The 27341-nt window shown below is 45.8% G+C and overlaps 2 protein-coding genes across 7 annotated transcripts in view; both read right to left on the bottom strand.

Annotated features, from left to right (window-relative positions):
• Positions 1-15678, bottom strand: part of TSEN2 (tRNA splicing endonuclease subunit 2) — an 86982-nt gene extending 71304 nt beyond the window's left edge. The window contains exon 1 of the mRNA XM_045515347.2: positions 15547-15678. The gene's annotated coding sequence lies outside the window, so the exon portion shown is untranslated. The remainder of the gene's footprint in view (positions 1-15546) is intronic.
• The window catches only part of PPARG (peroxisome proliferator activated receptor gamma), a 156082-nt gene that overhangs the window by 37475 nt on the left and 91266 nt on the right, over positions 1-27341 (bottom strand). For 5 of the 6 annotated variants that reach the window (XM_074344308.1, XM_074344307.1, XM_010953062.3 and 2 more), the window contains 3 exons: positions 25133-25332; positions 15547-15997; positions 1170-1623 (listed from right to left, as the gene is read on the bottom strand). In XM_074344308.1, coding sequence (XP_074200409.1) covers positions 1376-1623; positions 15547-15997; positions 25133-25332 — 899 coding nt within the window. In that variant the 3' untranslated portion in view covers positions 1170-1375. Of the gene's footprint in view, positions 1-1169; positions 1624-15546; positions 15998-25132; positions 25333-27341 lie in introns of those variants that run through there. The other variant, XM_074344310.1, reaches the window with a different exon arrangement.

Consider the following 27341-nt stretch of genomic DNA (forward strand, 5'->3'; position numbering starts at 1 on the left):
GGCTTGAAAGCCTCAAATGTAAAGTTATGTGCTTCTCAGTATCAATAGCACAAGGAAAGAGAAACTAAGGGAGAAGCAGCAGGCGGGTAATTTAGGTTGGTGAAAACGATCATCCTGGAGCAGACAGACCTCGGCATCCTTCGAGGTCGTCATATGATGTGTTCCTGGGTAGACGATGCTACCGAGCTTGGTGGGGCCCAACAGCGGATCCACTAATTGTGCCAAGAAGGCCCCTGCTTTTAGGGAACATGTCATCTACTTGCGACGGAGGCAGCACGCGTGCCCTAAATGATACAGATAATTAGCCTCTGAGATCAGAAAAAGTCAGAGCTCTCTGGACAAGGTGGTCCCAAGCAGGGCGGCAGGAATGCCTGTAGCAACATTGTTCTGCATTGGAACCAGGACGTGGACCTTCTCTCTCACGTGTGTTTTGTTTCAGTTTGGTTTCCTTTTGCTGTTGTTTTTGCTGCAATTTTGCTTTCTTCTCTCCCACTCTCTACCTATCTCAAGTCCAGCACATCCTCTGAGGCCAACATGAATGAATTTATAGTCACTCACGAATTTTCTAATCTTCATTAATCTTTACTTTGAACTCTTACAGTAATTGGAGTCTGAACCATTTATTTGGTACATGATGATACTGTGTATTTTTATCAGCTTTTAAGAAAGATAAATCTTTTCTCAATTCAACAGCAAGTTCTTCTTGGCAGGTGATGAGTCTCAAAACACCTCTGTGTCACCCACAGTGTCCACACTTAATACCTGCCACCAGGTATTTGCATATATGCCCTGGTGTCCTGCTAGAGGTGCTGCTGGTGAGTGAAAATCTTGGTCGGGATTGGGGAAGAAGACTGAATTCTTGGTAGGAATAGGGAGACGCCCCAAATGAGTTCATCCAGCTTCAGAAACATATGCTCTGAGCAGTTTTTTGCTCCTGAAGTTCCCTTCTTGGTTGTGATTTTTAAAGCAGATAGAAGGTTCAGAAAAGTTGTAAACTGAGTAAAAAATTAACTGGTTGAGAATGAAAATTGATCAGTAGTTCCGTTCACAATCTGATACGTATAAGAATGAAAAGGAAGGAAGGAAGGAATGGGAAGGAAATAAAGGGAAAAAAAGCCTGAGGGGCTCCGATGAGGGACACAACAGACTCAGTCTTCAAACATGACCAGCAATTTCACGATGTGGTAATTTTTAATATTAAAAGTAAATTGTAAATGTATCTTTATAAACAATATGCATAAAATAGATCTATTATTCTAAAACCTTTTCTTTTTTCAAATGCTTTTTCACAGTAAATTTTTTAGGTGTCAGATTTTCCCTCAAAATAATAGTGCAATTGGAAGAAGGGAAGCGTCAGTGAACTCGGACTTCTTGGCTAATACAAGTCCTTGTATATTTCCTGTAGGAGCGGGTGAAGACTCATGTCCGTCTCTGTTTTCTTTATGACTTGCAACAGCTGCACGTGCTCTGTCACAATCTGCCTGAGGTCTGTCATTTTCTGCAGCAGCTTGGCAAAGAGCTGAGAGGACTCGGGGTGGTTCAGCTTGAGCTGCAGCTCTAAGGCTTGCAGCAAGTTGTCCTGGATGTCCTCAATGGGCTTCACATTCAGCAAACCAGGGCGGTCTGGGGGAGCAGACATGGAAGACAGAACAGGAGGTTCAGTTACAAGATTCTCTGGCCCCACCTCTGAGGCATATGCAGCCCAACTACCCACTGGTTGGTCTTTTTGGTGGTTTTGCTTTGGTTCTAAAGTAGGGTGGGGCAGGAGGGTAAGCAGATAGTAGGCAAGAACTGCAGACAAGGAGGATGGAATGAAAACCCAGAGTATCAGAGCTCTTTCCAGGGCCATTCTTTTCCTGGCCAGGATGCCATCTGTGTGACCAGCTGACAGAACATGGCGGCAAAGCAGCTCTCTCCCCAGACTGGGGACTCTTCTGCTGGCACGTTCCTACTCACTCAGAAATCTCCGCTCAACTTCTGCTCCTTCTTGATGAGTCTATGTTTTATAACTTCTACTTACTTTCTTACCACAGCTTTAAATACACTTTTAAACTTTGTTGTCTTTTTGCTTAAGATAGCATATGCATTTTCAAAGAGATAAGACATAGTTTTCTAATTCTGTTACACTTTGTAAGGACAGACCAAATTTTAACAGAGGCTTCTTCTGACTGGCGAGGCTGCAGGTCATTTTCACTGTCTTCTTTATACTTTCCTTATTTGAAATTCTAAGTGATGAGCTTAAATTACTTTTTAAACAAGTTTTTATGTATTTTTATTCATGTAGATCTTTTTAGATTCATCCTTAAGTACTTTCTAGTATTCTTCTTTACTTTCTAGTATTCTCCACTTCTTTGTCATTACAGTTTCTAATGTATCCCTGCTGATGTTTAGAAAAAATTATTGGTTTTATTATATTGAATCGATTCCAATTTCCTAAACTCTTGCCAATTCAAATAGTTTTTATCATGGATTAAAAAAAAAACTTTTGGATAGACAATTGCATCTGCAAATAATCAGTTTTATTTATTTCTTCTTTTCCAATATTTATAGTTCTCATTTCTTTTTCTTGCCATACTGCGTTGGCTAATACCACTAATATGCTATTAAATAATAGTATTGTTAGGAGACATTCTTGTTTTATTCCTAACCTTGAAGAAAATGCTTCTAATGGTTTACCCACAAGTATGATGTTTACTAGGTATGTTTTTCTCCTGGCTCTCCAAGAGTTTTAAAGTTTTTTATTTATTTTATTCAGGAACTTTGTTGCATTTCATCAAATGCTTTTAAGTTTTTCTAACTAGAGTGATGACCATATGTTTTACCTTAATCTAGTGTGGTGAATTACATTAATAGATTTTCTTACACCCTTGCATTTATTTGCTAATATTTTATTTAGGGTTTCTAAATGTGTGAGATTGGTCCAGAGTCTTCTTTTTCTGTGCTATCCTTTGCCTATTTTGGTAATAAATGTTAACTAGCCTTACAGACTGAGTTGAGAAGTTTTCCTTCTGTTTCTATGTAGTGATGACCTGTTCCTTGATGGTTTCTTGGAATTCATTTGCAGAACCATCTGAGCCTGGTGGTAAACTTTTGACTATTTTTAATTTTTGCTCTATGGCTTTTAACCTCTTCAGGCTTTTTACTACTCGTAAAGGAAAATTTTAGTAATCTACATTGGAATAAACTTGTGCATGATATTCACTTAAAATCTGAATCTCTTTTAATTATTTTTATTTATAACTCCTTTAACTGAATGCTTTTATTTGTGTATTTTCTCACTTAAAGAATCTGATTTGCCAAAGGCTTATCTATTTTTGCTTTTTCTAAAAAGCAGAACTTTTGGTTTTACAGATCAACTCTGTTTTTAAAAGTTGCATTTTGTTTTCAGTTTAGCTAATTCCTTTAACTTTCTTTAGGGTTTTTTCCCCCTCCTTTTTCTTACTTCTTGAGTTGAACGCTTAATTCATTTAGTTTCAGTATCTCTTATTTTCTGACAGATGAGTCTAAAATTTCCTCTGCGTGTCACTTCTGTTTCTCCCCACAGGCTTTGGTAAATCATACTCTTATTATTCTTTTCTAAATAGTCATATTATTTTGATTTCACTTTTAATCTAAGAGTTATAGAGACATGTTTTTAGAGTTCCAAGTGGAAAGTCTGAGTTTTTGTTTTTCCTAATTTCTAAGTTAGTCGCAATGTGGTTAGAATACAAGGTTTTCTCATTAAGGCTCAGGAGAGGGGTGCAGAGTACACACAGCATTCAGGACACTCACTCGATACCCTGCACTGGATTCCAAATTTCAGCTCTTAAAGGCTGTTCACCCCCGCCTTCTCGTTTTAAGCCCTCTCCCCTTCACTGTTAACCAGAGTACTGTGTAAGAGTTTCTACTTCCCTTTCCTCTAGCCTCCACTTACCGTTATCCCTTTGCTCCAGCCACACTAAGCTACTTCCAGACCAAGTCCCTCAAACGCCCCACGTTCTGTCATAAGTCAGTGCGTAGGCAGATTCCGCTCCTCCTGCCACAAGCCGTCTTACCTTCCCTTTAACCATCTTACTGACTGCAAGCTATTCTTGAAAATCTAGCCCGTGTCATTACGCCCTGGAGCCTTCCTGGAGGTCATCCCTTCCTCCCCTCTGCTCTTCCAATCCCTTTGCTCTGGACCCCACAGGACCTGCAAACACCTCAATAGCTACTACACTAGTAGGTCACATTTATTGAGTGGTTATCATTTCCCAAAAATTATGCTAAGGGCTTTATACAAAATACATCATTTAATCTTCAGGATAACTCCATAAGCTCAGTGTTTTAAGGAGGGAAAAAAGGAAGATTGGAAAGAGGAGTTGGATCTTACCCAAGATCTGCCACTTGCTAGTAAAGGGCAGAGCTAAAATTTGAATCTGACTCTAAATGCTACACACAACTCTTATTACCTTGTATTTGAGGTACTGATTTTCTCGTATAGCTCCCCTACTTGGCCACAAGGGACCAGAGGGCAGAGACTATGTCTTGATTATCTCTGAGGCTCCAGTGGAAACACAGGAAGCACTCAGTTGGCTGAGTTAATGAGTGAGAAGGGTGTTTTGGCTAAGACTCCTGGATTGAAAATTACAATTCTTCTGGTTGGTGAGCAAGGATGAAGCCTCCTGGAAACAGCATCTTCCTGTATCTAATAAACTCTAGTAACCTGTGTCTGTTGAGGTGAGACACAGGAGAGCAACATGAGAATGGCCTTGGGTGGGATTTTTCAGAACTCTAAACATGCTCTTAAATTCTCTTTTCTTTTAATTACAGAAAGTTTGGTTTGATTTTTTTCCTTCTAACTTCTCTAACATATCTCATTATCTGGAATACATATACTTTAAAAAATTTTTTTCAGAACTTAGCTTTGGAACCATCAGCAAAAATCTCAGATTATGAGAATGAAACAAATGGTTTAGTCCCGGCCTAGGGAATCAAGCCCCTGGAGGAGCTGTCCGTTCTCACAGTTGCTATGCAATCATGAAAACCCTTGACACTTCAAGAAAAACCAGATCCTGGATTGGTGCCTTTGGGTTAATGATTGCTGATCCTCCCCTAACAGATGCGCCAAATTTCAAAGGCCCGGGCAGCAAATGCATGTGCATCTGAAGTGGTGGCACTTCTCTCGAGGTGTGGATGTGGCTCGTCTGTGGGCTGGGACCCCAAACCCTCAGGCAGAACCCTCTGCTCCCTGGGGCCCTGGCTCCTTAGAGCTTTTCCTCCTTCCTCCTTCCTCCAGAACAGCATCCGTGGGGTCAAAACTTCTGCAGAAGAGATGATGTGAATCTACCAGATTTCATTTATCATGACAGTTCAGACAAGCAAACCCTAACACGCAGCTGATCAGGCTTGCTGGAAACACTTGGCTCCAGTGCATGGAAATGGAACTGTTCCCTCTAGGAGTGGAGAAGGATCTGGTTTGGATTTTCAAACCTCTCTTTGGCAAGTTATTTTTTATGATGTGACAGATGAAGTTTGGCTGAAGGGCTGAAATTTTGTGGCCACTGATTTATATTTTACTCCAGTGACAAGTTAGATCATTAACAGATCTGTCCCACTGTCGCCCTTACGGAGCCTCAGTCAGAGTGGGAAAAAGAGTCTGTTCTCCCTCCAGGTCTCTCACTAACCGGCTCTGTGACCTTGGGCAAGCTGATTAAGCTCACTGGGCCTCAATTCTCTCCTCTGTAAATGGAAAGGATTGGACCACAGGGATGATCTCTAAGACCCTTTTTCAAACGTTCTAAGCTTTACTCTTCTTTGTGATTTTCTTTCCATAATTTACATAATTAAACTGCGGAAAGAAACTCAAAATCTGATTAGGAAAGTGCATTAACAGGCTTACCCAGAAAACCTAGAACATGTGGCTTATTTAAAGAGCAAAAGAGCTTCCTTGGTCTCCAGCACTCCCTAGGGACAAGGGTAAAAGGGATGATGTGTCAGGGTTGCCCCACCCTCTACCCTTGCCTGTCTTTCTCCCTCCAGGCACATGCAAACCCTTACTGAACTAAGCTGGGTACCAGAAATGTGCCACAGAAATCTGTCTTAAGACCCAGACATCAGGGTCCTACCTCTTCCCTCTCCCTTTCCATCAGCCCAGTGCCTGCTAAGATATTGTTCTTAGAAGCCCGTCTGAGGTCTCCTCCCTACACCTTGCTGAAGGTTAGAGCTGAGGTCTGGAATAGGATCAGGGCCAAAGGACCTCCTTCAATGGCCCTAGGCTGCCTAGGAAGCCTCTTTGGGAAAGTGCGTGTTGACTCATTCTCCAGGACACAACACTCGAGGAAGCTGGAGTCAATTACTGGTTCCTTACACCCCAGGCTGCAAAGAATTGGGAAAGAAATCTTTCCGGTCCGCGACGCACAGTGCTGGAATTGATTAGAGAACGTTGTTGATGGTGGGCAAATCTACAAAGCGCCCATCTTATCCAGATCTGGTTCTGTTCAGTGGAGCGCTTATCTGAAGCAGATCCACATTCCCTGGACCCTCCCGGGATCTGCCCACCTGGGCCAGTCATTTCCCTAGCCCAGATTTCCTCAGGAGGTGTCTTAGTCAGGGAACCAGATGGCCACGGTGGCATCTCCTGAAGGAGGGGCAGAAAGACCAAGGTGGACTATTCTGTCTCTCTTCTTGGAGCTGCTGTGCTGGCGTTCCCAGTCTTTTCCTATTGGCTTTCTGATGGAGACTAATCTGAAAACGACTGTACCCGGGATGTTCAAAAAAAGGCTGATAGCCAGGCAGCTGTAAACTGATGCACAGACAATGCAAGCCCTGAGCCTGGTGTGAGCTGAAACTGAAGGGAGGTGGGGCTACTTAGGGAGCTCACACTTTGTCTTTTTACTTCCTTTATTCCGATGCTTCCTAAGTTCACAGATGTGTTAAAAAGAGCAGTGGATTTGGAAACTGAAGACTTGCTCCCAACCAAGTCTCCACTTAGCTTCTCTGTGACTTTGGACAAGTCATCTTACCTTCCCAGGTTTTGGCTTTTTAAGACACCCACGGTAATTCCTTTCACAAGGTCATGAGGAGGAGGATCAGGTAGAAGAGCTTTACGAGACATCACTATCCTCGGTGTTTGTTCAGAGAGAGGCAGTTGGGAACGGTTTGGTTTCAGAGCTGTCACTGGTTAAGTGCATACATTCAGGAGCCCAAGAAAATGATTCGTGATACAGACCCATGTTTGGGGATTCGGGTAAGTTCTCATTCTTGTAGTTGAAGGCACGCAAGCAAGAGAGTTTAAGAACAGTAACAAAGCCAAGAAGCCCCGGTCCCCAAAGTCTCTTCTTCCTTGGAGGTGGTGGTAGGGGTTCTGCGGTGCTCTTCTGATCAAACCAATCAGCGAGCGTTAGGCAACTCTGAATTCAGCCAAGGTTATCTCAGCCACAGCGACGGCCTGCAGCGACTCCCTCCCACCACCCTCCCTTCAGGAGAAAAGGAGAAAGTTTCACATGTGTTCTTTTCATATTTAAATCTGACCTGGAGCTTGAGCCAGTGCAGTGATTCTCAGCTCTGGCTCCACGTTGAAATCATCTGGGGAAACTGAAAACACGCAAACTAACACCTGGGTCCCCTCTTGAGCGATTCCGATGGACTTGGCCTGGGGTACGACCGTCAATGTTCCTAAAAGCTCCCAGGTGATTCTGGTGAAGCTGCGCGCAAACACTCCTGCTGTAGGGAGAGGCGGTCGGAATCCCAACCTGAAAGCTTACTTGCTGGGCAACCTTGGGCAAGTTCCTTAACCTGCCCGTGCCTCAGTTTCCTCACTGAGAAGCTGGAGACGTGAGTCACCCAGCTCGCAGTGCTGCTGGGAGGGGGAGGGGAGTCACGAGCTGGACAGTGCTCGAGCCGCGTGTGCCACAGGGGAGGCAGCTGCGGCTACTCTGAGAGCATAACGGGACAGGACACCGCGTCTCTTTCCCCTTCTTAGCCCTCTCCTCTCATTTCTCCGCCTTTCCCGGGTCTTCTCTACATCTTACTACCCTTTCCCCCTTCACTGCTAAGTGGCCTCCACCCTGCCTTCTCGATGTCTTTCCTTTCCACTCCTGGGACTGCACCCTGCTGGGGACTTGGAGTTAGGAATCCCAGTAAGGCCAGCCTAAATGAATCAGACATCTGAGCAGCAGGCAATCCGGGGAGAAATGGGGTTGGCTGCTGCCATCAGGGAGAGGGAACAACGTAACAGAGGGCGCATACCGAGCAGATAAAGATGGTCTGTGACCAGCGCGTTCCACCGCCAACGCACACGTTCCTTCACTCTGCAGTGGTTCACACCCTTACACACCCCTGTTAAACAAACGCCTTCTCCGTGTCCAAATGACAACCGCTCTTTACAGTAATAACACCTACGGTCCGGCTAAGACGACAGGGGGGTGACCACCACGATGAAACATGGCCCAGGCCATACCTCCTTTTATCTGCCCCCCAGGAGTCACTGCCACCCCAACTCCCCTCACCTCAAATGCCCAACACCACCTCTGAAAGCCACCTCCACAACCACAACACAGAGCTCGAGGACCTCTAGCATCAAGATGGGGACCTTCCCTCCGAGCCGTGTTCAAAGCGCTTCTCTCTCGATGGTACCAGCAGGGCATGGAGGGCAGGCTCTGTTTTATTTCCGGCTCTTTCCGAGTGGACACGGGCCTGAGACTTCTGTCCTGCCCTTGGGAAGCTGCGTCTTCCCGGTCCCCCTTCCCCGGGGGCTCGGGTCCCCTAGTTCTGGACATCCAAGGTCACTCAAGTGACGCTCAGCCCCACGGCTTGCTCCCTTTCTCTGTGTCAGGACCAGGGGAGCAGCAGGCTTCCCTCAGACTGAGGGATGCAGATGAATCTCTGCTTCTTCTAGGTCCGACCCCAGCTAGCCCAGCACAGGGTGGTGGGGAAGGGGCGGGAGGTGGAGGAACCAGGCTGCAGTGGAAAGATGGAGAAGGACTTCTGCTTCCCCATCGGGCCTGACACCCTCATGCTCCAAATCCAAGGACTCTTTCCTGCTTCCTCAACCTCTAGAAATGCCAACAGCAAACCCACAATACAAAGTGGCTGAGAATTAGTTCTCTCCACTCTCCCCTCCCCCATGCCTTCCTTTCCAACGTCTTTGAGAAGAACCTGTGATCTCAAATGCAGATGTGATCTTTAATCTCTAAATACGACCTCTCAACAGGTAATGCAGCCCCAGAGTTGACAGAATGCTGCAGAGTGGAACCTCCCCCCTACCCCACTGCTCCTGACTCCTTCAGGGGCACTGGGGCTGGGAGCCCCCACCACCCCTGCCTCTTCCTCCAGTATCTCTCCCCCTTGGGGTTTTGTTCTCAATCCACAATTAATCCCCTTAAAGTGATAGCTGATAAAGGACTAGCTGATATCTCCCTAGGGGTTATTTATATTGTGCTAAGGGATTTTAAGTACAACTACTGGTGAAATTTCAAGCAATCTGGCTGGTAGAATGGCACGGAGCTACTTCAAATCATATCATACGGGGAAGAAGGGAAAACTAGCATTTATTGTGTGCTTAATATGTCCCAGGCATCGTGCCAGAGGCTTCACATAATGCTACTTCATTTACTAAGGGTACTGATAAGGAGGTTAAGGCTCGGGGAGGCACACAGTTGCCTGAAATCACACATCTGGTAAGAGGTAGGATGGGGGCTTTTTGCTCTCGGGGCTGTCCCGGATTCCACAGCCTCCCACCGCCCCATCCTGGGTCTTCTGGCCCCCTGACTGGTGACGCTGGCGAGACCCTCGGAAGGCGCTTTCCCCAGGGGTGCATGGTTCCTCGCCACCGCTGCTGGCCTCTCCGGCAGCCAGCGCCCGGTTTCATTCTTCCTCACCTGCAGATCATCTGTCTGAACGTCGCGGCCAACTGTGCCAGTCTGGAAGGCTGCCGGGGGTCACCCGGAGTTTAAACACACATTGTGAGAACCCAGAATGATAAAGTGCTCCCCAAGGCGGCCCACTGACTGGCTGACTGAACCTCTTCCAAGACTGCCGTGCAGGGACAGGAATGACTCAGCAGTTCGGCTTTCAGTCCCTCGTCTGTCCCTGAGGTCAAGCACAACCGTCTGCTCCCTCACTAAGATGCTTCCAGCCTACCTGGGGGCTGGGCTGCAGAGGGGATGTCGTCTCTGAAGCAGCCACAGATAAAGATGCGTCTGTGTCCTACAAACAACAGAAGCCCCGTGTGTGTGTATTTTTAATTTCTCAGATGATTCTAGTCTGTTTCTCTCCTCCCTACCCGCCCCCGCCCCCACCCTCAGCTCTCTGGTTTTCAGAACTTGGGTGCCAGTCGAGAACTCATCAACATACCTCCCTCTGTCTCAGCCAAGAACACGAGGTTATGAGAAGAGTGAACCGATGGGACATTTCTAGATAACTCGCACTGAGTCATCATTCAAAGCCCTGTGGCCACCTGACAGGGTTTGCCCGCCGGTCACGGTGGGAAGAGGAGAACAGGCGGGAAGAAAGGTCACTCACTGTGTAGACACCGTGGAGGTGCCCATGCAATACTTTTCAATCAATAAATGCAGGCAATTACTCTCTGACATGATCAAGGCCCAGGTGCGGACATGAGCCATGTAACCGACACTCTTCCACTATCCGGCTCAAGGCTCAGTCACATGAGAAATCAGATGTCTGTGTTCATTCTCCTGAAAACAGTCAGAAAACAGCTTTTACCCCTTGAGCCACCCAGCCTTTCCTGTCCAGAAAAGCTGTACGGACAAGGGAGCTGAGCACTTCACTGGCTCAGGCGAGTGGAAGAAAGCCGGCCTGCTGTTGTGCACGGTGTTTTTAATACCTTAAGTTTTAAACTATTTTCGGTTTTGCCTCCTCCCGGTTAACTAGTAAGGATGCTGCTGACAGACAAAGACGACGTAGGGGCCACTGGGCTGTGCAGAAGCAGGGGCCCCCTGAGCTGGAGCGCAGGCCGACTCAGGCACGTGCCCTCTGTCTGGTTTCAGAGGAGAGCTGTGCTCTGCATTCTCACAGGCAGAGAGAGCAGGCAGATGGAAGGATTACACGGGGCTGGCCACACCCTCCAGGTTCTGGAGGACAGTGAGGGGTGAGGAGGAGGCACGGAGCACTCACAAACCCCGAGCCCTCAAACTCTGTGCCTGGCGCTGAGTGGTTCTCCACTGCGCTGAATGGAAGGGGTGTCGTCTGGACAGTCTCCGACAGGCAAGAAATGTGGCTACTGGAGGGCATTTTAACAATTTTAAATTCCTCTCATAAATTTTCCTGCAATCACTCGTCTCCATGACAACCTGATCTGATTAAGTATCAGTGTATTTACTTAGGTCCTTAAAGCTTATCGCCAATTTTTGTGGGGAGCGCTTCAAAGGGGTTGGGATGCACTTCCTGAACAAATTTAAGAACACAGCGCCAGTCTCTGTTGTCACTGGGCCCCACTCTTCCCCAGAGCAGTCTTCACACCTGGGGTGTAATTCTGTTAGGTATCTTGGGAAGGGCATCGGTTTTAAGGTCAGACTGGGTCTAACCTTGGCCACACCGATTAGAAGCTCTGGGCAAACTGCTCAACCTCTCTAAGCTTCTGTTTCCTCCATCTGGAGAATGGGGATAATGAGAGACTTTCTAGAGCTAAAGGAAAAGCTAAACCACAATTCTGAACGTACGCAAAGTGCTTAGCATATCTTCTGGAAATGGTGAAGCATCCGGTAAACGGAAGTGATTATTCCTAATATGTGATTACTATTCACTCAACATGCATTTACCAAGTACTTACTCTGGGTCAGGTGCTGCGCTTTGATTCTATTCTAATTCCGACAAATTAAAACATACACATCTACACACACATAGATGTCATTATGACCAAGGGTAAGAAACAGAGCTCCAGCATATTGAGCTGAGAGGTCTAGCAGTCATTCAATTGGCGTGGAATATCAACTCTTCCTGGATCTGCAAATGGACAGCTAGGAACAACTCCTCCTCCTTGCACCCTATTCTCGCTGCCCACTTGACAGCAAAAAAGCACATGATCGCTCCGAGAGCAGCTGTCCAAACTTGCTTCACAGAGAAAGGACACAGCTGGGCTTGCTGGGAACAGGAGGAGCCGCTCCATAAGTGGTTTGCATCACCCAGCCAGACCCAAGGGGCTAAATGAGGAGGCTGGGTGGCTTGCCATGTGTGGCCACTGCACCAATATTTACAGCTTCTCTGTCATTAGGGTGGTGATGACAATCTGTCTCGAGAAATGCATTGTAGAATCCAGTGAATTTCCTCCCCGATATCTTGGAAGTTTGGGAAGAACTGTAATGGATTCCAAACTGTTTTGAATTAACAAAAAGAGCTTTTTCCTGTTGCAGAGTTCCAGCTGGAACCCTCTATGCTCCTCTCCACCAAACAGCAAACGCCCAAGTGGGCAAAGCTTCGGGGGGAGTGTCCGGGGGCCTGTGAGCTTTACCGAGCTTTCCCCTTGGCCTCGGTTGCCGGTAGGTCTGGGGAGTTTGCTGGCGTGGCTGGTGTGGCTGGCGTGGCGCTGCGGCGCCAGTTGCAAACATGCCCTTGCTGGAGGCAGTTTTATTACTCTTGACGCCACCCATCCAGGCGGTGAGACTACAGGGAGCAAGGGAAGCCCTTCCCTTATCAAGACTACAGAGTAAGCGGCGCCTCTGGACTCTGGGCCCAGACCTGAGGGAGGACAGTGAAGGGAGCATAGGCTGCGGCCACCGACACAGAGGAATCGACCACATCCCCCAGCCAGGGGGCAGAGGGCAACGCTTGTGGCCAACAGGACACTCGGAGGTGACCGTTAGGGCACCTGGGTTTCCCTCCGAGTTTCACTGCTCACCACTTGTTAGACCTCAGACAAATCGCTGACTTCTGCAACCCTCTCCTCTCTTTCTCTGGAGTGAGAATAAAAATACAGGAGAACTGTCAGGAGCTAAAGAGAGAATGGGGAGGGCCGAGGGCTGCCCTTTGTCTGGTTCTGGATCTGTTACTCTTTTTCGTCTCATTCCTCCAGCCTCCAGCTCAGAGGTGCCAGAGTGAGAGAGGAGAAAACCTAGAGAAGAACTAGGCCATCTCCCTCGGCAAGCGCGGTCTGAAAGCTGAACAGACAGGGCAGACGCTGAACAGCAGGCCAATCTAGGCACCACATCTGATGGTATCAGCAGTTTCCAGGGTTGAAGCTGAGTGACAGTGATCTTACTATGACAACGCCAGTTTCCTAAGCAAATACTCGGCTGGGTCAAGGCAGGTATTTTCATCCAAAAAATCCCCTCTGGGTCTTCTGGGGACCCCCTGCCCTTAATCTCCCCAGTTCCTTACTATTCAACTCTTACATAACCCCCACCTCCCCATTTTCCCCTCAGTCTCGGGTCACAGAGCTGTGACCAGGACGGAGCCCTTCTGTGATTCTAAGGCCCACTTAGAAGGAGGTCAGCGGGACCCCTGCCCAAAGGGCTTCTTTCCCAAATCACTAAAGAGACCTGTAGACTTCAGAATAAACCGCAGGGGAGAAAATCAGCCCTCTTGTTAAGATCAGGTAGGATCGGACATTTGTTTACCGGATCAAAGCTTCCTGCTTACAGGAATTTCTGCTTTCTGAAAAACCCAGGGTGGGAGAAAAATTAAAAGGAACAGAGAAACTGTATGTTGTACTCTAACAAGTCACAGCCTGGGACGTTGGCTTCACCATCTACAGATGCCTGGGATTCTGATCCCACTGGAATCCAGTCTATGGATCGGGAATGACCGGAGCAGCTCTTTCTCTGGCCTTTCCCCAGCCAGCTTCTCTGAGTAAAGAAAGGAATCAAATTCCTGGGTGTTGAACAAACACCGGGTCCAGTTCATTCATTCTTATCTACTGCCCATAGGTTGACTTCATCTGCAAAAGCAAACTTTCATCAAGGAAGGATTTGCCTTTTGTGATATGGGAACTAGTCCATGGTAAATTTTTTTTTTTTAAGGAAGTCTAAAATTATTCACAGGGTTTTCTTCTCATGATAACCACAGATAAAAGATTTTAAGAAGGTATGGCTGGCAGCTACCTTCAGATTTCTTTCACTGTGAGGCTCCAATGAGCTCTGGATATTGGCTACAATGAAGTCACTCTGTGTAAGGGTAAAAGGAACTCATTTACACAGCATCTACCTTCAGATGGTGCCATTTCTAATTTTCTTAATTGAAAGCCAAAGCCTACAATATCTATTAAATTGAATCAAGCTGTTCACAGAGCTATTTTTGACCAATTAAATAACCTATGTCTTGTTTCCTCTTTGCACCATAGTCATGAAAGGGCAGCATTAACACAGACTCCGGAGCCAGCCTGCCTCAGGGCGTAACCCCGGCCCCATCTTCCGCCTGCTGGGTCACCCTGGGCAAGAGACCGAACCTTGCAGTGCTTTGGTTTCCTCGTTGGCAAAATGGTATTAACCTCACTGGGGTTGTGAGAACTAAATGAATGTGTATGCAGTGGGTAGGACGCTTCCTGGCACGCGGTAAGGAATTAATCTGGGTTTGCTACTGTTATCATTACGAACACAATGAGCACCTGATTTCAGAAGCCTTCTGCTCTCAAGTATTTGGACGACAAAGGACTACAGAGCGGGTCATGCTCTTTATCACATGCTGCCTAGTTAAACTCGGCTCACGTGCACAGGACCACTGTCCCCCACGGACCAGATGTCACCAACAGGAGCTATTCCCTCAAGTACACACAGAAAGCTCACCCCAAATCTGCTTCAGTAATGAAAACTGGTCGCTTGAAAACAATTTTTATAGAGAGAGATGACAGTAAAACTTTCTTCTACTCAAGTTGGAACCATGTGAGAAGCCAATGAAAGTCGCATTTAGTATAAAACCTGGCTTTAGGAGCTGGTTAGTTAGATCATGTACTTGCAAGGCCAAAAGTACAATGAATGCTAAATAACTCAGTTTATTTCTCTGCTGGGTGCTATTTGGTTCAGACTGCATTCTTAACCACAGCCAACTACCTCACAAAGCTACTTTAAGGGAGGCCATCAGAGGACGACACGAGAGAGAGGGGAGCAGTCAGCAGATGTGTGTGCCTTGACTCCTGATACCGGGAAAGCAATTCAAAGTAGCGTCTCACTGACAGGGGGGCCCGAGCGTACTCGGACCTCACACGCACAGCGGTGCCTGCTCTATAGCAGGCGAGAACCCCTGCTCAGAGTTACGTGTGCCACTACTCAAACAAAACGAAGAACAGGCTGGGCTTCTGGAAAGGAAAGGAAAAGGACAAGGAGAAAGAAAGAAAAAGGAGAAGAGGGCATTTGTCTTCCATGTTTGGATTTGATTAGGAGAAATATTATGACGGATAAAAGGAAAGAGCCTGAGTTACCCGCAGTCTGTGGTACTCTCTGTCTCATATCTCACACGCGTGGCGACACGCCCATGGTACCACACCACTGGCATGTTCTGTATGAAAAGTGCAGTTAAGCACAGAGGGAAAAAGAACACAGACTAGCACGAAGGAAAGTCAAAATTCTTCCAGCCGTCCCACCACCACCGCCGCCGCCCCCCACCCCCTTTCATGGAAGATCCAAAGAGGCAGCTTACCTCCACTGAGAATAATGACAGCTATAAATATCGCCAGGTCGCTGTCATCCAGTTCCAGTGCGTTGAACTTCACAGCAAACTCAAACTTGGGCTCCATAAAGTCACCAAAGGGCTTTCTCAGGCTCTTTAGAAACTCCCTGGTCATGAATCCTTGGCCTTCGGAAATGAGAACCCCATCTTTATTCATCAAGGAGGCCAGCATCGTGTAAATGATCTCGTGGACGCCGTATTTTAGGAGAGTTACTTGGTCATTCAAGTCAAGGTTTACAAACCCAGGAATACTCTTGGCGTACTCTGTGATCTCTTGCACGGCTTCCACGGAGCGAAACTGACACCCTTGAAAGATGCGGATGGCCACCTCTTTGCTCTGCTCCTGCAGGGGGGTGATGTGTTTGAACTTGATTTTATCTTCTCCCATCATTAAGGAATTCATGTCATAGATGACAAATGGCTGCAAATAAAAAAGGGAGAAGGCGGCTGAGGTGGCGATTTCTAATCCATGGTCAACACCGTCCGGTTTCTTTATATACCTTTGCTTTGCTAACTAAAATCTTTAAGGTCGAAAACACTAAATAAGGAGAAAGTACCCTTATCTCTTGGTTCATCCTCCAAATTGTCTTCTGGGACCAAATTTCACCAATTTTGGTCTTCCTTCCACTTTTACTGCTACACTTTACCTATGACTGGCTAATAGTTCCAATTTCTGCCTTTCAGAGGGTCTTTGTTGTCAATTTTTAAACGGATACAAAATATCCTGTTTATTTTGGCTTTCAACAGGGTATGTTTTTAACCTCCTTTCAATAAAAAAAATTATTTCAGCAGCTCAGGGTTGAACAGGGTGAAAAGACCCACTTGGACATAAAGTAATCTTGCAGTTTGAGATTAAATCTACTCAGATCTTAACTGAAACACTGTGGGCAAGTAAAATATACTAGACTACAAAAAAAAAAAATCAGTCTGAAAGCAGATTAAAGATGAGCCAAGAAAATGTGTTTCTTTTTTTTTAATGCTCTGGAAGCAATCTGTTTCAGAAACAGCAGCTCTATGAGGCCTGGTGATAAATGCTGCAAAAAAAAAATGGCAAATTAAAAAAGGGTTTGAGCCTATTTTTCAAAATATCTGTCCTTAAGGGTCAAGAATCCATAAAACACCTCTATCAGTTACTCAGGTTTGCAATAGAGACTGCTTTCAAAAGCATGTTGTGTTAGTCACGAAATGATCTCTTTCATTTCTTTGTGTGGAATTAACCAAAGGTTTGTGGTCCTTGTGAAATTCTCAAGGCTACTCTGATATATATATATATATATATATATATATATATATATATATATATATATATATATATATATATATATATATAAAATACAGTGGACATATTGAACTCTGTAAGGAGTTAAACTCCTAACCCTAGTCCCATCGGCGTTCACTTGGAAGCACTGGAGTAAGAATGGAAGATTTTTGGGTTCTAGCTTTGGTCCTGCGGCTAACTGTGTGAATTTAGAAAAATCATCTATCTTTCCTAGGCTTCAAGTTTCTCAGCTGCGGGGAGTGGACTGAATGGGAGGCTTCCATCTCTTCTCTTGAGGATTTGCTAGCTGCATTTCTCAGCAGTGTCTGTGATGTCTGCGATGCGTGTGTGTGTGTGTGGTCCACATGTGGGTCTGTGTGATGGTGCATGCAAACACACACGTACACTGACGTCTCTGCTGTACTAAAAACGAAGTTTCCCCTGAGCAGAGATGCTGAGAACTCTCTCCTAATCGGCAGGAGAAGGTGGATGCAACGAGTGCAGCAGTAACCAGCTCCAAGACCCACTGGTTTGGAGAGTCTCAGTATTAATCTCCATATGAGTCTGCGACTGTCACCAACTAGAAAGTCTGTTCTACCCTGAAGGAAACAACACTAATGCTAAGAGGGTTTAGATGTTGAGATTCACAAACTTGCATACTGTTTCAACACCATCCACGGGTGTTATTTTTTAAACCAAAGAATTCACTTCATTTGTATCGTTCAGCCAACTGCAAGGCAGTACAGATGGCAGGACTCATGAGCAACTTCGCCTGGTGGCTCTAAGTAATTCTTTAAGAAAACCAGGAGCAAACAGTGCTGACTATGTTTTGGGGCATTCCCCCCCCCCCCAACTTTAGATTGATATTATTAATGGGAGAGTGGAAAAAAGGACAGAGGAGAAAAAAGGACAGCCACATTAGTTAACATGTACTGAGTTTTCCTAGAAAGCCAGACTCGAATCACGAAAAAGACTAGCTTGTACAGAACCAAAGGTGGTTTCTGTCCTCCAGTTGTTTTGGAGTGTATTATAACTTATGCTAACGAGAGCCTGGCTTTCTTTACTGGCCACGAGAAGCTGAGAACCTGATGGGACGGATGCCTCAAGAGTCCACGTGCACACATATGAGTACTAGTAACGCAGATATAAAATCATCACCTCTTCACATACGGAAAGACGGTGCCTCGATCTGCCCACTTCAACTTCTGGTTGAGTCTCTGCTCAACCATTTGGCTTCTTGGCACAGAATGTACGCATAACATTCTTCCACCTCCATGTAAGCAATTTATTTGGAACTATGCCCTGATAAATCACCCTGTGACTCTTCCTCTCCACTTCCCCTGTCCCCTCATATAAAGCCCCAGGTTCCTGTTTTTGAAACTCTGTGATAGTTGAATAGAGGGCACAAAATCCTGCTAATTTTCTCTCCCGATTTAACAACAATGTGACTTTAACCCCTTGGCAATCGACGTTGGTCAGGATTTCCTGGCAGTAAACACTCAAGGACAGAGAAAGGAATGGGCAGCCCCCACCGTCATGCCAGACCGTTCCAGTTTTTTTTTGTGTTTTTTTTAAGAAAAAAAAAAAATCCCTTCAGCATTTTGAAAAAGTGAACTGGCAGAGAATTCTGGGTACTGACATGCAAATGAATCCCAGGTGGACTTTTTTGGTTTGTTTTCCCCAGTCCTATCTGGTGACGCTGTTTTCACAGCATTTTCAAGTCTGCGTAGTAGACTCTATCAGCCCCCACGTGGATCTGCCGAACTGCAAGAGTGATCACCAGACACAGTCGGCCTGGGGATCTGCCTTTCTTTGCCTCCAATTCACCAAGTCTTAGACTGCAAACAGCTGACTTGCACATTTCACACCGGGACCGCCTTATCCTGAAACAGTGATGACAGTGGCCCGCCCGATTTGCTGAGGGCTGACCTCTCAAAACCACGGGTGGAATTCTGTCTATGGAATTCACCTTGAATCATCAACTTAACATTACACTTCTGGTAAAATACTCCACGTGAAGCGTACTTCACTTCCATGTTTCTGTATTTTCTACAAAGGGAAGCCCTGGATGTTCTATCAGCTTTCACATCATCATTGGATGATCTTCTATTTTAAGGGAACCGTGTCATCTTCAAATTTAGCCTTAATGACTTCACATCTCTAGTTTGAGGCTAACCATGTATTTATCTTCGGATCATCAAATGGCTAGATAAGCATCTCTTCTTGAAAGGAACGAAGGCTTAATTACACCTAGGGTGTTATCAGGGGAAGATCCAGGCTTTGCAGGGCTTGACAGAGACACAATGGTTGGGTACACTGACAATTGCTGGGTTCAATAATACAAATTTTAAGAACAAAATCGCTCAGGCCCTTCCCAGGGCACTTGAAGGGGCTCTGCAAGAGAGAGGCCCTGAAGCTTTGTTAGCTTCGCAGCGAACCGGCTTCTGGCCGTTATAAATGCTTGTATTTCCATCTTGGACAGACCAGAAAAAGGTGAGAACAGAATGAAGAAACTTGCACTCACACACAATGTTTCTCCAGGGAAACAAAACGGTTTCTGCAAGGGGAATTAGTTTTCTTTGGAGAGATACATCAAGTGTGATTTATTCTGATATATTTTGATTTTCAAAAATAGCTCTGTATATCAAAGCCAGGATGGGACTAAGGGTTTTTATAGATAATTAAAATTAGTTATAGATCTACTGCACACGTGCTGTGAAGAACCCAGAGGTCACGGGGGAAGCTGGCTTAATAATAGAAGCAAAGCAGAGTAGTAACAGTTTACTTTTCCGGGTGGACAAATCGAATTACATTGTTTCGTAGAAGTCCCATAACACCAGCATCTTAATAGAAGAGTTGTGAAGGATCATATGCGAATGCTCTAGGTTTACAGCTCCTCTCGAATCATAAAATGGCAAGCTAAAGAAGATAAATGAGAAAAGCGACTAACAAAGCACAGATAAGTCTGGTGATTTCTGCAATGTGGGAGACTGAAACCAGTGCAGCAGACAACTCCAGCCTCTCACAGACCATCACCTGGTGGCCATGCCAGAGTCAAGACTGGCCTGGAAAGAGGTGAGCCCCAACTCATGGGCCCTCTTGATGGTCTTGGTTTTCTTGACAGAGTAAAGCAAAGGCTCAAATATGAAAACTGAATTCTTTAGGCCTGTCTCCTCCTCCCTCTGATTTTCTTCTTCCTTTCTATACTCTGGACTGACTTTCATCCCCTGAGACACACACGCCTCTTCTTGATTTGCTCCAGGGGCTGAAAGTTCGTCCAAGACTCACTGGTTGGGTTTCCTCCACTTCCTGCTGGTTTCTCCCCTGTGGTTTCCATTCCCCTCTTGTTGAAAACCATGGGGCCGATAGAACCAGAGGAGTCTTCAGACGTAACCCAAGTCATCTCTCTGACTGGGTATGAAAAAACTGAAGCCAAGAGAATTTCCAAAGTCAAACAGCTGTTTATAGCAAACCCTGAACGAGACCTGTCTCCTCCACTCATGACTCAGTCCTTTCTCTTTCTGCTGTTTTCTACATGACTTCCCCACTTCTGCCTCTTTAAATACACTGACTATTCTGGGAGGAACTGGGGCTTTTTAACTGGAAGCTCTTACGTGCTGGGGTCTGAACTGTTATTTCCCAGAGGTGCCGTATGCGATTGAAGTTCAGTCGGAAAGCCTCTCAAATGCAATCCTGATTACCTGCACAGTTTAGAAATTTAAGACAAATAAAAACTTAATAGGAAGAATTATTCACACTCGGATGAACCAACACACCAGCCACAGCTGTTTAAAGAAATAAACAACATCTACTGCTGGCCAAATTGTTAGTTAGCTGGCAAACAAGGGTACTGGCCAACTGAATCTAATCATTAAAGAAAAGAAAATTCAAATGCTTTTCTTCTTAACTATATAGAACATGATCTTTTAAATTTATTGTCTGAAAGAACACTATTGGTTCAGATATGTTATATCTTCAGCTCTCCCTGACAGTCTTGGTAATAAAGGAATTTCTTTTTTCAATATGAATTATGGGTTATTGATTCCAGCCCAATATCTTCAGCAGCATCGAAAGGAATCAGCACCAGCGTCCTGCTCTTTACTTGCGCTGCGGAGCCTAAGGCTCTTTCCTGTGAGGGTTTCTCTGGTATCTTTCTTCTTAGGGGAGCAAATTCCAGCTCAGTCAGGCTTTCCCAGAGAACAAGGGGGAAGGAGACTGCACTTTGTTTAGCTGCGAGAGCAGGATTTAAAGGACAGACATCCTTCCAACAGTCTGAGTTACTAGATTTGACGGCCACAGTAAATTTTAGGATGCAAAAATTTAAATGGGTACAGAGCTGTTTTTCCAAAAGCTTACACTTCCATACCAGGTTTATTATTCGGTGGTTTTGTGTTTCACACACTATGGAAGGCACCAGCGTGCCCCTGTAATGGAAAAAACAGTGAATCCACAGAGACCCATCCTAGGCAGTGGGATGCTTTGCGACCCAAAGTCCGATACAGTACAAATAACACGTTTTATTCCTTACTTGCAGACAGAGTGCAGCCAGGAGGGCCTCCCCATCTCTCAGATACAGAGGGAAAAGTTGGCCGACACACCAAGGGTTTTTCTATTTATTGTTTTATGGCAAACCAAGGCACTGAAAGTGGTTTTTGAAAACCACTCTCTGTTCATTTTCATCAACAAACATGGGATCATGTGACGGTGACACACACCCAGTGTGATCATCGCATCAGGGCCATAGTCAAACGCTGGGAACTTCCAAAGTCCACTGAGTTCTCAGGTGGCCTTCCTGAGATAGTGCGCCCTAGTTCTAGTATTTTCACAGTTTCCAGAGTTCAGTGGGATGTCTCAAAGGAGAGGTCTGGGCTGGAACAAGCCACGGAAAGGTTCAACAGACTGTGGGGAGAATCAGTTCCATTTTGGCTTGAGGGTGGCCAACAGGCCAATGGTTCCTAAATTTTCTTCTCTGGGGACCCACAGCTGGTGACTCCACTTCCCACCGTTCCCTAGCCCTGAGCCTAAAACTCCCAAGCATTTTTCTTTTAGGCAAGCCAATGCGAGTAGGGGCACCCTATCCCAAAGAGACAACACTAGGAAATAACAGACAGAAGGGAGTTCGGGGCAGGGTTGGGGGGAGGGCCCGGCTGGCGCTGGGCCTGAGGAAAGATTAGCAGGCACTTTATAAATGAGAGAGGACACGCAGTGGTTAAGTGGAGCAGGAAGATAAATTTTAAGAATGGCCTCTTCAAAAAAGTCATTTTCTTTTCCAAAGATTCTGGGTAACTGGTCATTCACCAGGCTGAGTAGCCTTCCCCAGGCTTGGCCTAACCAACTCTAATGACATCAGCTCAAGTGGGGCATAGAGCGAGACCCGGATTGCTTGACTACGCCAACCACGGCCCCTTTTCCACATCCCCCACCCTCTCAAGAGGCTGCATTTCTGCAAAACTTTTCCTATCTATGCAAATCTTAACTTTCAAAAGCCCTGGCCAAGAGATGCTATCAAATGAATAACATGACCACGTAAGATAAAGAACAAATCTCTAGTCTCATCGGAAATCACATTTTGATTTTTTTCCCCCTTTCCCATATTCCTCTCCGAACTGTTTCTTTCCACTAGAGCTTAATTTGATTTTGCAAGATAAGGAGAAAAAAGGGAGCCAAACAATTCTATTTCAGTTTTGTGTAATCAGGGATTGGGTTATTTTAATTTGGCCCAGTCTCTCTTTCCTTTCCAGATGCTAACAAGAGGCAACTCTGCCTCCATCCAGGTCATTAATGATGTCCAGGTTGGTGAGCAAACATTGGGCGAGAGGCCCTCTGTTGAAAGTCCAGAATTTCAAAGGGCATAGGCAGCAGCTTTTAATTCAATTAAGCAAATACATTCTGCATAACTATTATGAGCAGTATAGTCCGAGTTACTACTGGGGGGAAAAGGGCAAACTCGAGAAGCCAATAATCAAGCATTTTGCAGCCCTTTCCCTTAAAATAGCTTAATACCTATTTATCCTACAATTACCCTAGTTTTAACTCAAAGATTTAGAGCCAAGGAGTCAACTGGAGTGAGATTTTAAAGTGATTTACAGTGGACTGGGCTCTGGGCCCTTCAGTAACACACAGAAGAGTATGCTGGCCTCTGAGAGTTTAATTTAAAATCTTCACTACTGGGGATTTTTTTTTTTTTTAATGCTTTCCTCCGATCTTTCAGGTACTGTTAAATTAATAGGATTTCCAGTGTGGATTGCAGGTCTGGCCTGGGAGATAAAGAGAAGGTGAGAAAGCAGTTCCTGGAAATTAAGTGGCCCGAGGCAAACTGTGGAGTAAACAGCGTGCTGGGCCCTGTCCCTGTCATCACTGGGCTCCCAGTTCAGGGGCTCCGGCTGCCTGTCCCACGCCGGCTCTCAGCAAGCTGCCTGGCACTGTGAAGCCCCTTTGCCACTTCACCCTAATTTTCCTGTGTTTCTCTGTCTTAAAATGCATAGTTTATTTCCTGTAGTCAAATCACCTATGGAGAGGTCTTCATTTTGCTTTTGTTTTGCTATGTCCTGAGTTTCCCATTTAACGAACGCGCAGACTCAGCTTTACGACGGCCCGTGGAAGACGTAACCCTACTCACTGCAGTTCGAGAAGAACGAAACAGCACGAGGATCATTTCCTGAACGTCAATACACAGAGACAGCAGAACAAGGTGGAAACTCCCTGCTGTTCTAATATTGGTCAAGATAAACCATAGCTCAGAACGCCTTCCGAGGTGGAACCTCCCCAGCGTCCCCGCCGGCCCGGCCGCTGCCGGCCGGCGGGAAGGGCCCGCGGCCGCGAAGAGCGCCGCTCGCAGAGCGCACCGGCGCGGAGCCACGTTCTGCCACGTTGTGCCTCTTCCACACGCTCGCTGTGTGATCTCAGGGCAAAACGTCTCACCTCTCTGGACTTCGGTTTCCTCATATTTAAAAAAGAGGGTAATAATAGCAGCTGGGAGGCTGTCGTGGGTCTCGAACAAAATAAACGTGCAAGAGTGTAAGAAACTGTGAACAACTGGATACAGGTATAATGCTGCTGAGATAGCAGCCACCGCGCTGGGAGTCAGAAAACCCCAGTCCTTCTTGACATTTGGCTTTTTAAGTAGCGATAACCCTAGGAGCCTTCTTTTCCTATTAGCTGATTCTACTCTTATGGTTTAGCTAAAAGGAAAAAAATAACATCTTGAGACAGTCATCAAAATACATTAAAGGGTGAGAAAAATTTCCCCAAAACATAACTGAGTGGGGGGAAAAGTTACACATTTCTGTCCAGTAACTGTACAGCTCTCCCACAGGTGTTCATCTGAAAATAACCGACAGCATAAAAGGGTTTCGAGGGTTGGGATAGTGCCTTCTGAATGTGTTCGGTGGCTCTTCCTACCTGGGCACCTGCTCAGACCTTATTCTCAAAGCCGGACCCTGCCTGTGAAAACTGCGGTACGGAAGCTTGATGCGGGTCGCCATGCAAGCCGACGGCAGGCTGGGACTAGAATTCAGAACCGTTATATTCTGCTTTAATATAATTCCCAGTTGCGTTCTCCACTTCCTATCAGGGAAGAATTCTGCTTCTTGGAAAACCTGACTCAATAACCATTATAACCCATTCTGGGGAATCAAGGAGGCTGCAGATGTCTGAGAACCCCCTGCAGGAGCCCTGGCTGCTCAGAGCCGCCCAGAAGATCAAGTTCAGATACACAGTAAAAGGACAGAGCTTCCAGGTCCCGGGAAGAATCAGCAGAGTGCCGCAAGGAAAGAAAGGCGACATAGTATCTGAAATGGATTTTTATGCCCCACGGAGAACTTCCCAAGAGGTAACTCGAGGGCTTCTCCTGAATGACACAGTAACAGGGTGGAATAATTCCCTTCGCACACCCAGGTTCAGGCCCTTCCCAGAGAAGAGGAGGGCTGCCCAAAGGGCTATGGCCGTGGCCAGTTATTCTGACGCCAAGAAGACACGGGTCCTGAAAGCGTGCTGGGGCCCGGGGGACTGCAGTTCATTCGTTGTGGTTAAGATGGCCTGTACTTCTTTGCGCCAATCTCAAACATTTTTATTAGGGGACTTGAAGGACTTTTTTCTTATTCAAAATAATGTTTACTTACCCTCTCTGGAAGCATTTCCTCTCCAGTGTTTCAGACTCAGCCTGATTGTTGGCTTTTAGGGGTGTGTGTGTGTGTATGTGTGCACGTGTGTGTGTAATATGGTGAATCAATTATCCAAAGGGAAAACAACCACAGCACACCCAGCCACCCCAAATGAAGACAGTAGAAGAGAACTAACTGATTTGTCTGTTGTCTTTCCTGTCAAGATCGCCCTCGCCTTGGCTTTGGTCAGCGGGAAGGACTTTATGTATGAGTCATACAAGTGTTTTGCCAGGGCCCGGAGATCTGCCGACTCTGGGTTCAGTTGGTCGATATCACTGGAGATCTCTGCCAACAGCTTCTCCTTCTCGGCCTGTGGCATCCGCCCAAACCTGATGGCTACAGAGGAAGAGAAACGGCAGGATGAGTGACAGAGTTACTGCTGCTCCTAATGTGCACTGTTCTCCCTCAGGCCTGGAGACCCCGTCGTAAGATCCCCTCCTCCCCTCTGCCAATCTTAACTTTGCTCATGTTTTTATTTCACAGCATCTACAACTTTGCTCATGTTTTTATTTCACAGCAATCGCTCAGTGTATCAGTAAAAATTAAATTGTTCACTTCTTTAAAGAAAGTAATGCATGATCTCACCAGGAAGGTGAAAAGAATCTAGGGGTTTGGCAAAGCAAGGAAAGTATATTTACTTACAAATGAAATAATTGAGAGTGAGCTCCTACTCATCCCTCAAAACCCCACTCAAATGTCACCTTCTTTGTGAGGGTTTCTCTGATTTCTTTGAGCAGTGTTTCTTATTCATTCCCCTGAACTCCCACAGCCCTCCGTGCATACGTCAATGATAGCAGTCTCACACTGTGCTGTATTTACTCCACATGTCTATTTACCCCATTCTACAAGAAAACCTGGAAGGCCAGGGGCAATGTCTTACTCATCTTTGTATCCCCAGCACTTGACATAAGGTCATGCACTAAAAGGAGCAAGATGTTTCGTGAATTAAAGACAGGACTTTTGCAGAGTTCAAAGTTGTACAGACACAGGCCTCATTCCTAGGGAGTCTGTAAGATCTGTTTCGTCCCTGTTATAAAGAAATACGGACGGTGTTGTCCTTCGTATCATTAGTCCAGACAGCACTTCTGCACTCAGTGGAGAGAAGCCATAATCATCCCCCTGACACTCTAGGATTACCACTTAATGATGTTTGTCAAAAAGACAATTTCCTTAACATTTGGCTTCCTGCAGGGTGAGGAAGTGAGGAAGAAGAAAACTGAAGAAAAAAAAGGCAAAGAGGAACATTTAAGAGAGGTTTGTCAAGCTTAGGTCAGAGAAAAAACTATCTGTTTGTAACTCTTCCAACTCAAATATGTTTTTCTTCCTCCACACCAATGCTATCAGCAAAACATCATCATCGTTATTTTTGACCAGTCATCAGACTTCTTTCGAGGTGTTTACATACATTGTTTTAAAGCTTACACTTAAAAAAATTGAGCTATAATTGACATGTAACATTGTATTAGTTTCAAGTGTACAGTATAGCTCATATTTCATATACACAATTCCGTATTTGTGTATGTTGTGAAACGGTCACCACAGTAAGTCTAGTTAACACGCAGCATCCCATGTAAACTCACATCACCACGCCCCCGAGCCCACCCCTGCCTCTGGCAACCACCAGTCTGCCTTCTGCATCTGTGGGTTCAATTTTTCTCTCTTTTTAGATTTCACGTTTAGATCACATGGTATTTGTCTTTCTCTGTCTGACTTATCTCAATGTAACGCCCTCCAAGTCCATCCATGTTGCCACAAGCAGTAGGATTTCCTTCTCTTTTTGTGGCTGAATGTATGTATTACACATGCATGTTATACATATAATAATTATATACACACACATCACAACTTCTCTGTCCTTTCATCCATCAGCAGACACAGGTTGTCCCCACGTCTTGACTGCTGTAAACAGTGCTGCAATGACCACGGGGGAGCAGGTATCTTTTCAGTTAGTGTTTCTGTTTCCTTTGGATCAACAGTGGAATTGTGGGATCACATGGAAATATGATTTTGAGCAATGCGACTCTGGGGCCGCACTCTGGACTCTCTGCATTTCCCCATGACGGGGGCATCTGGATGTTACAGCCAACATTACCCTGTGCACAGCTCTACTATCACACCTGCCAGATGCTGTCACAGTGGCGTGTTTTATGACAGCCCCCTTCCCTAAGCTGTAAGCTCCTCGAGGCCAGACACTGTCAGATTCACTGGTATCCCCAGCGGCACTCGGGCTCTGGCTGCTGCGTACAGCAGCGAATAGCGGATGGTGCTTTGCTATACAGTATTATGCTAACGGTAGCATTTATACCATTAGACATAAAAACACATGAACACAGTTCCACCCGAAT

Source organism: Camelus bactrianus, chromosome 17 (genome assembly GCF_048773025.1).
Source record: "Camelus bactrianus isolate YW-2024 breed Bactrian camel chromosome 17, ASM4877302v1, whole genome shotgun sequence".
Taxonomy (NCBI): Eukaryota; Metazoa; Chordata; class Mammalia; order Artiodactyla; family Camelidae; genus Camelus; species Camelus bactrianus.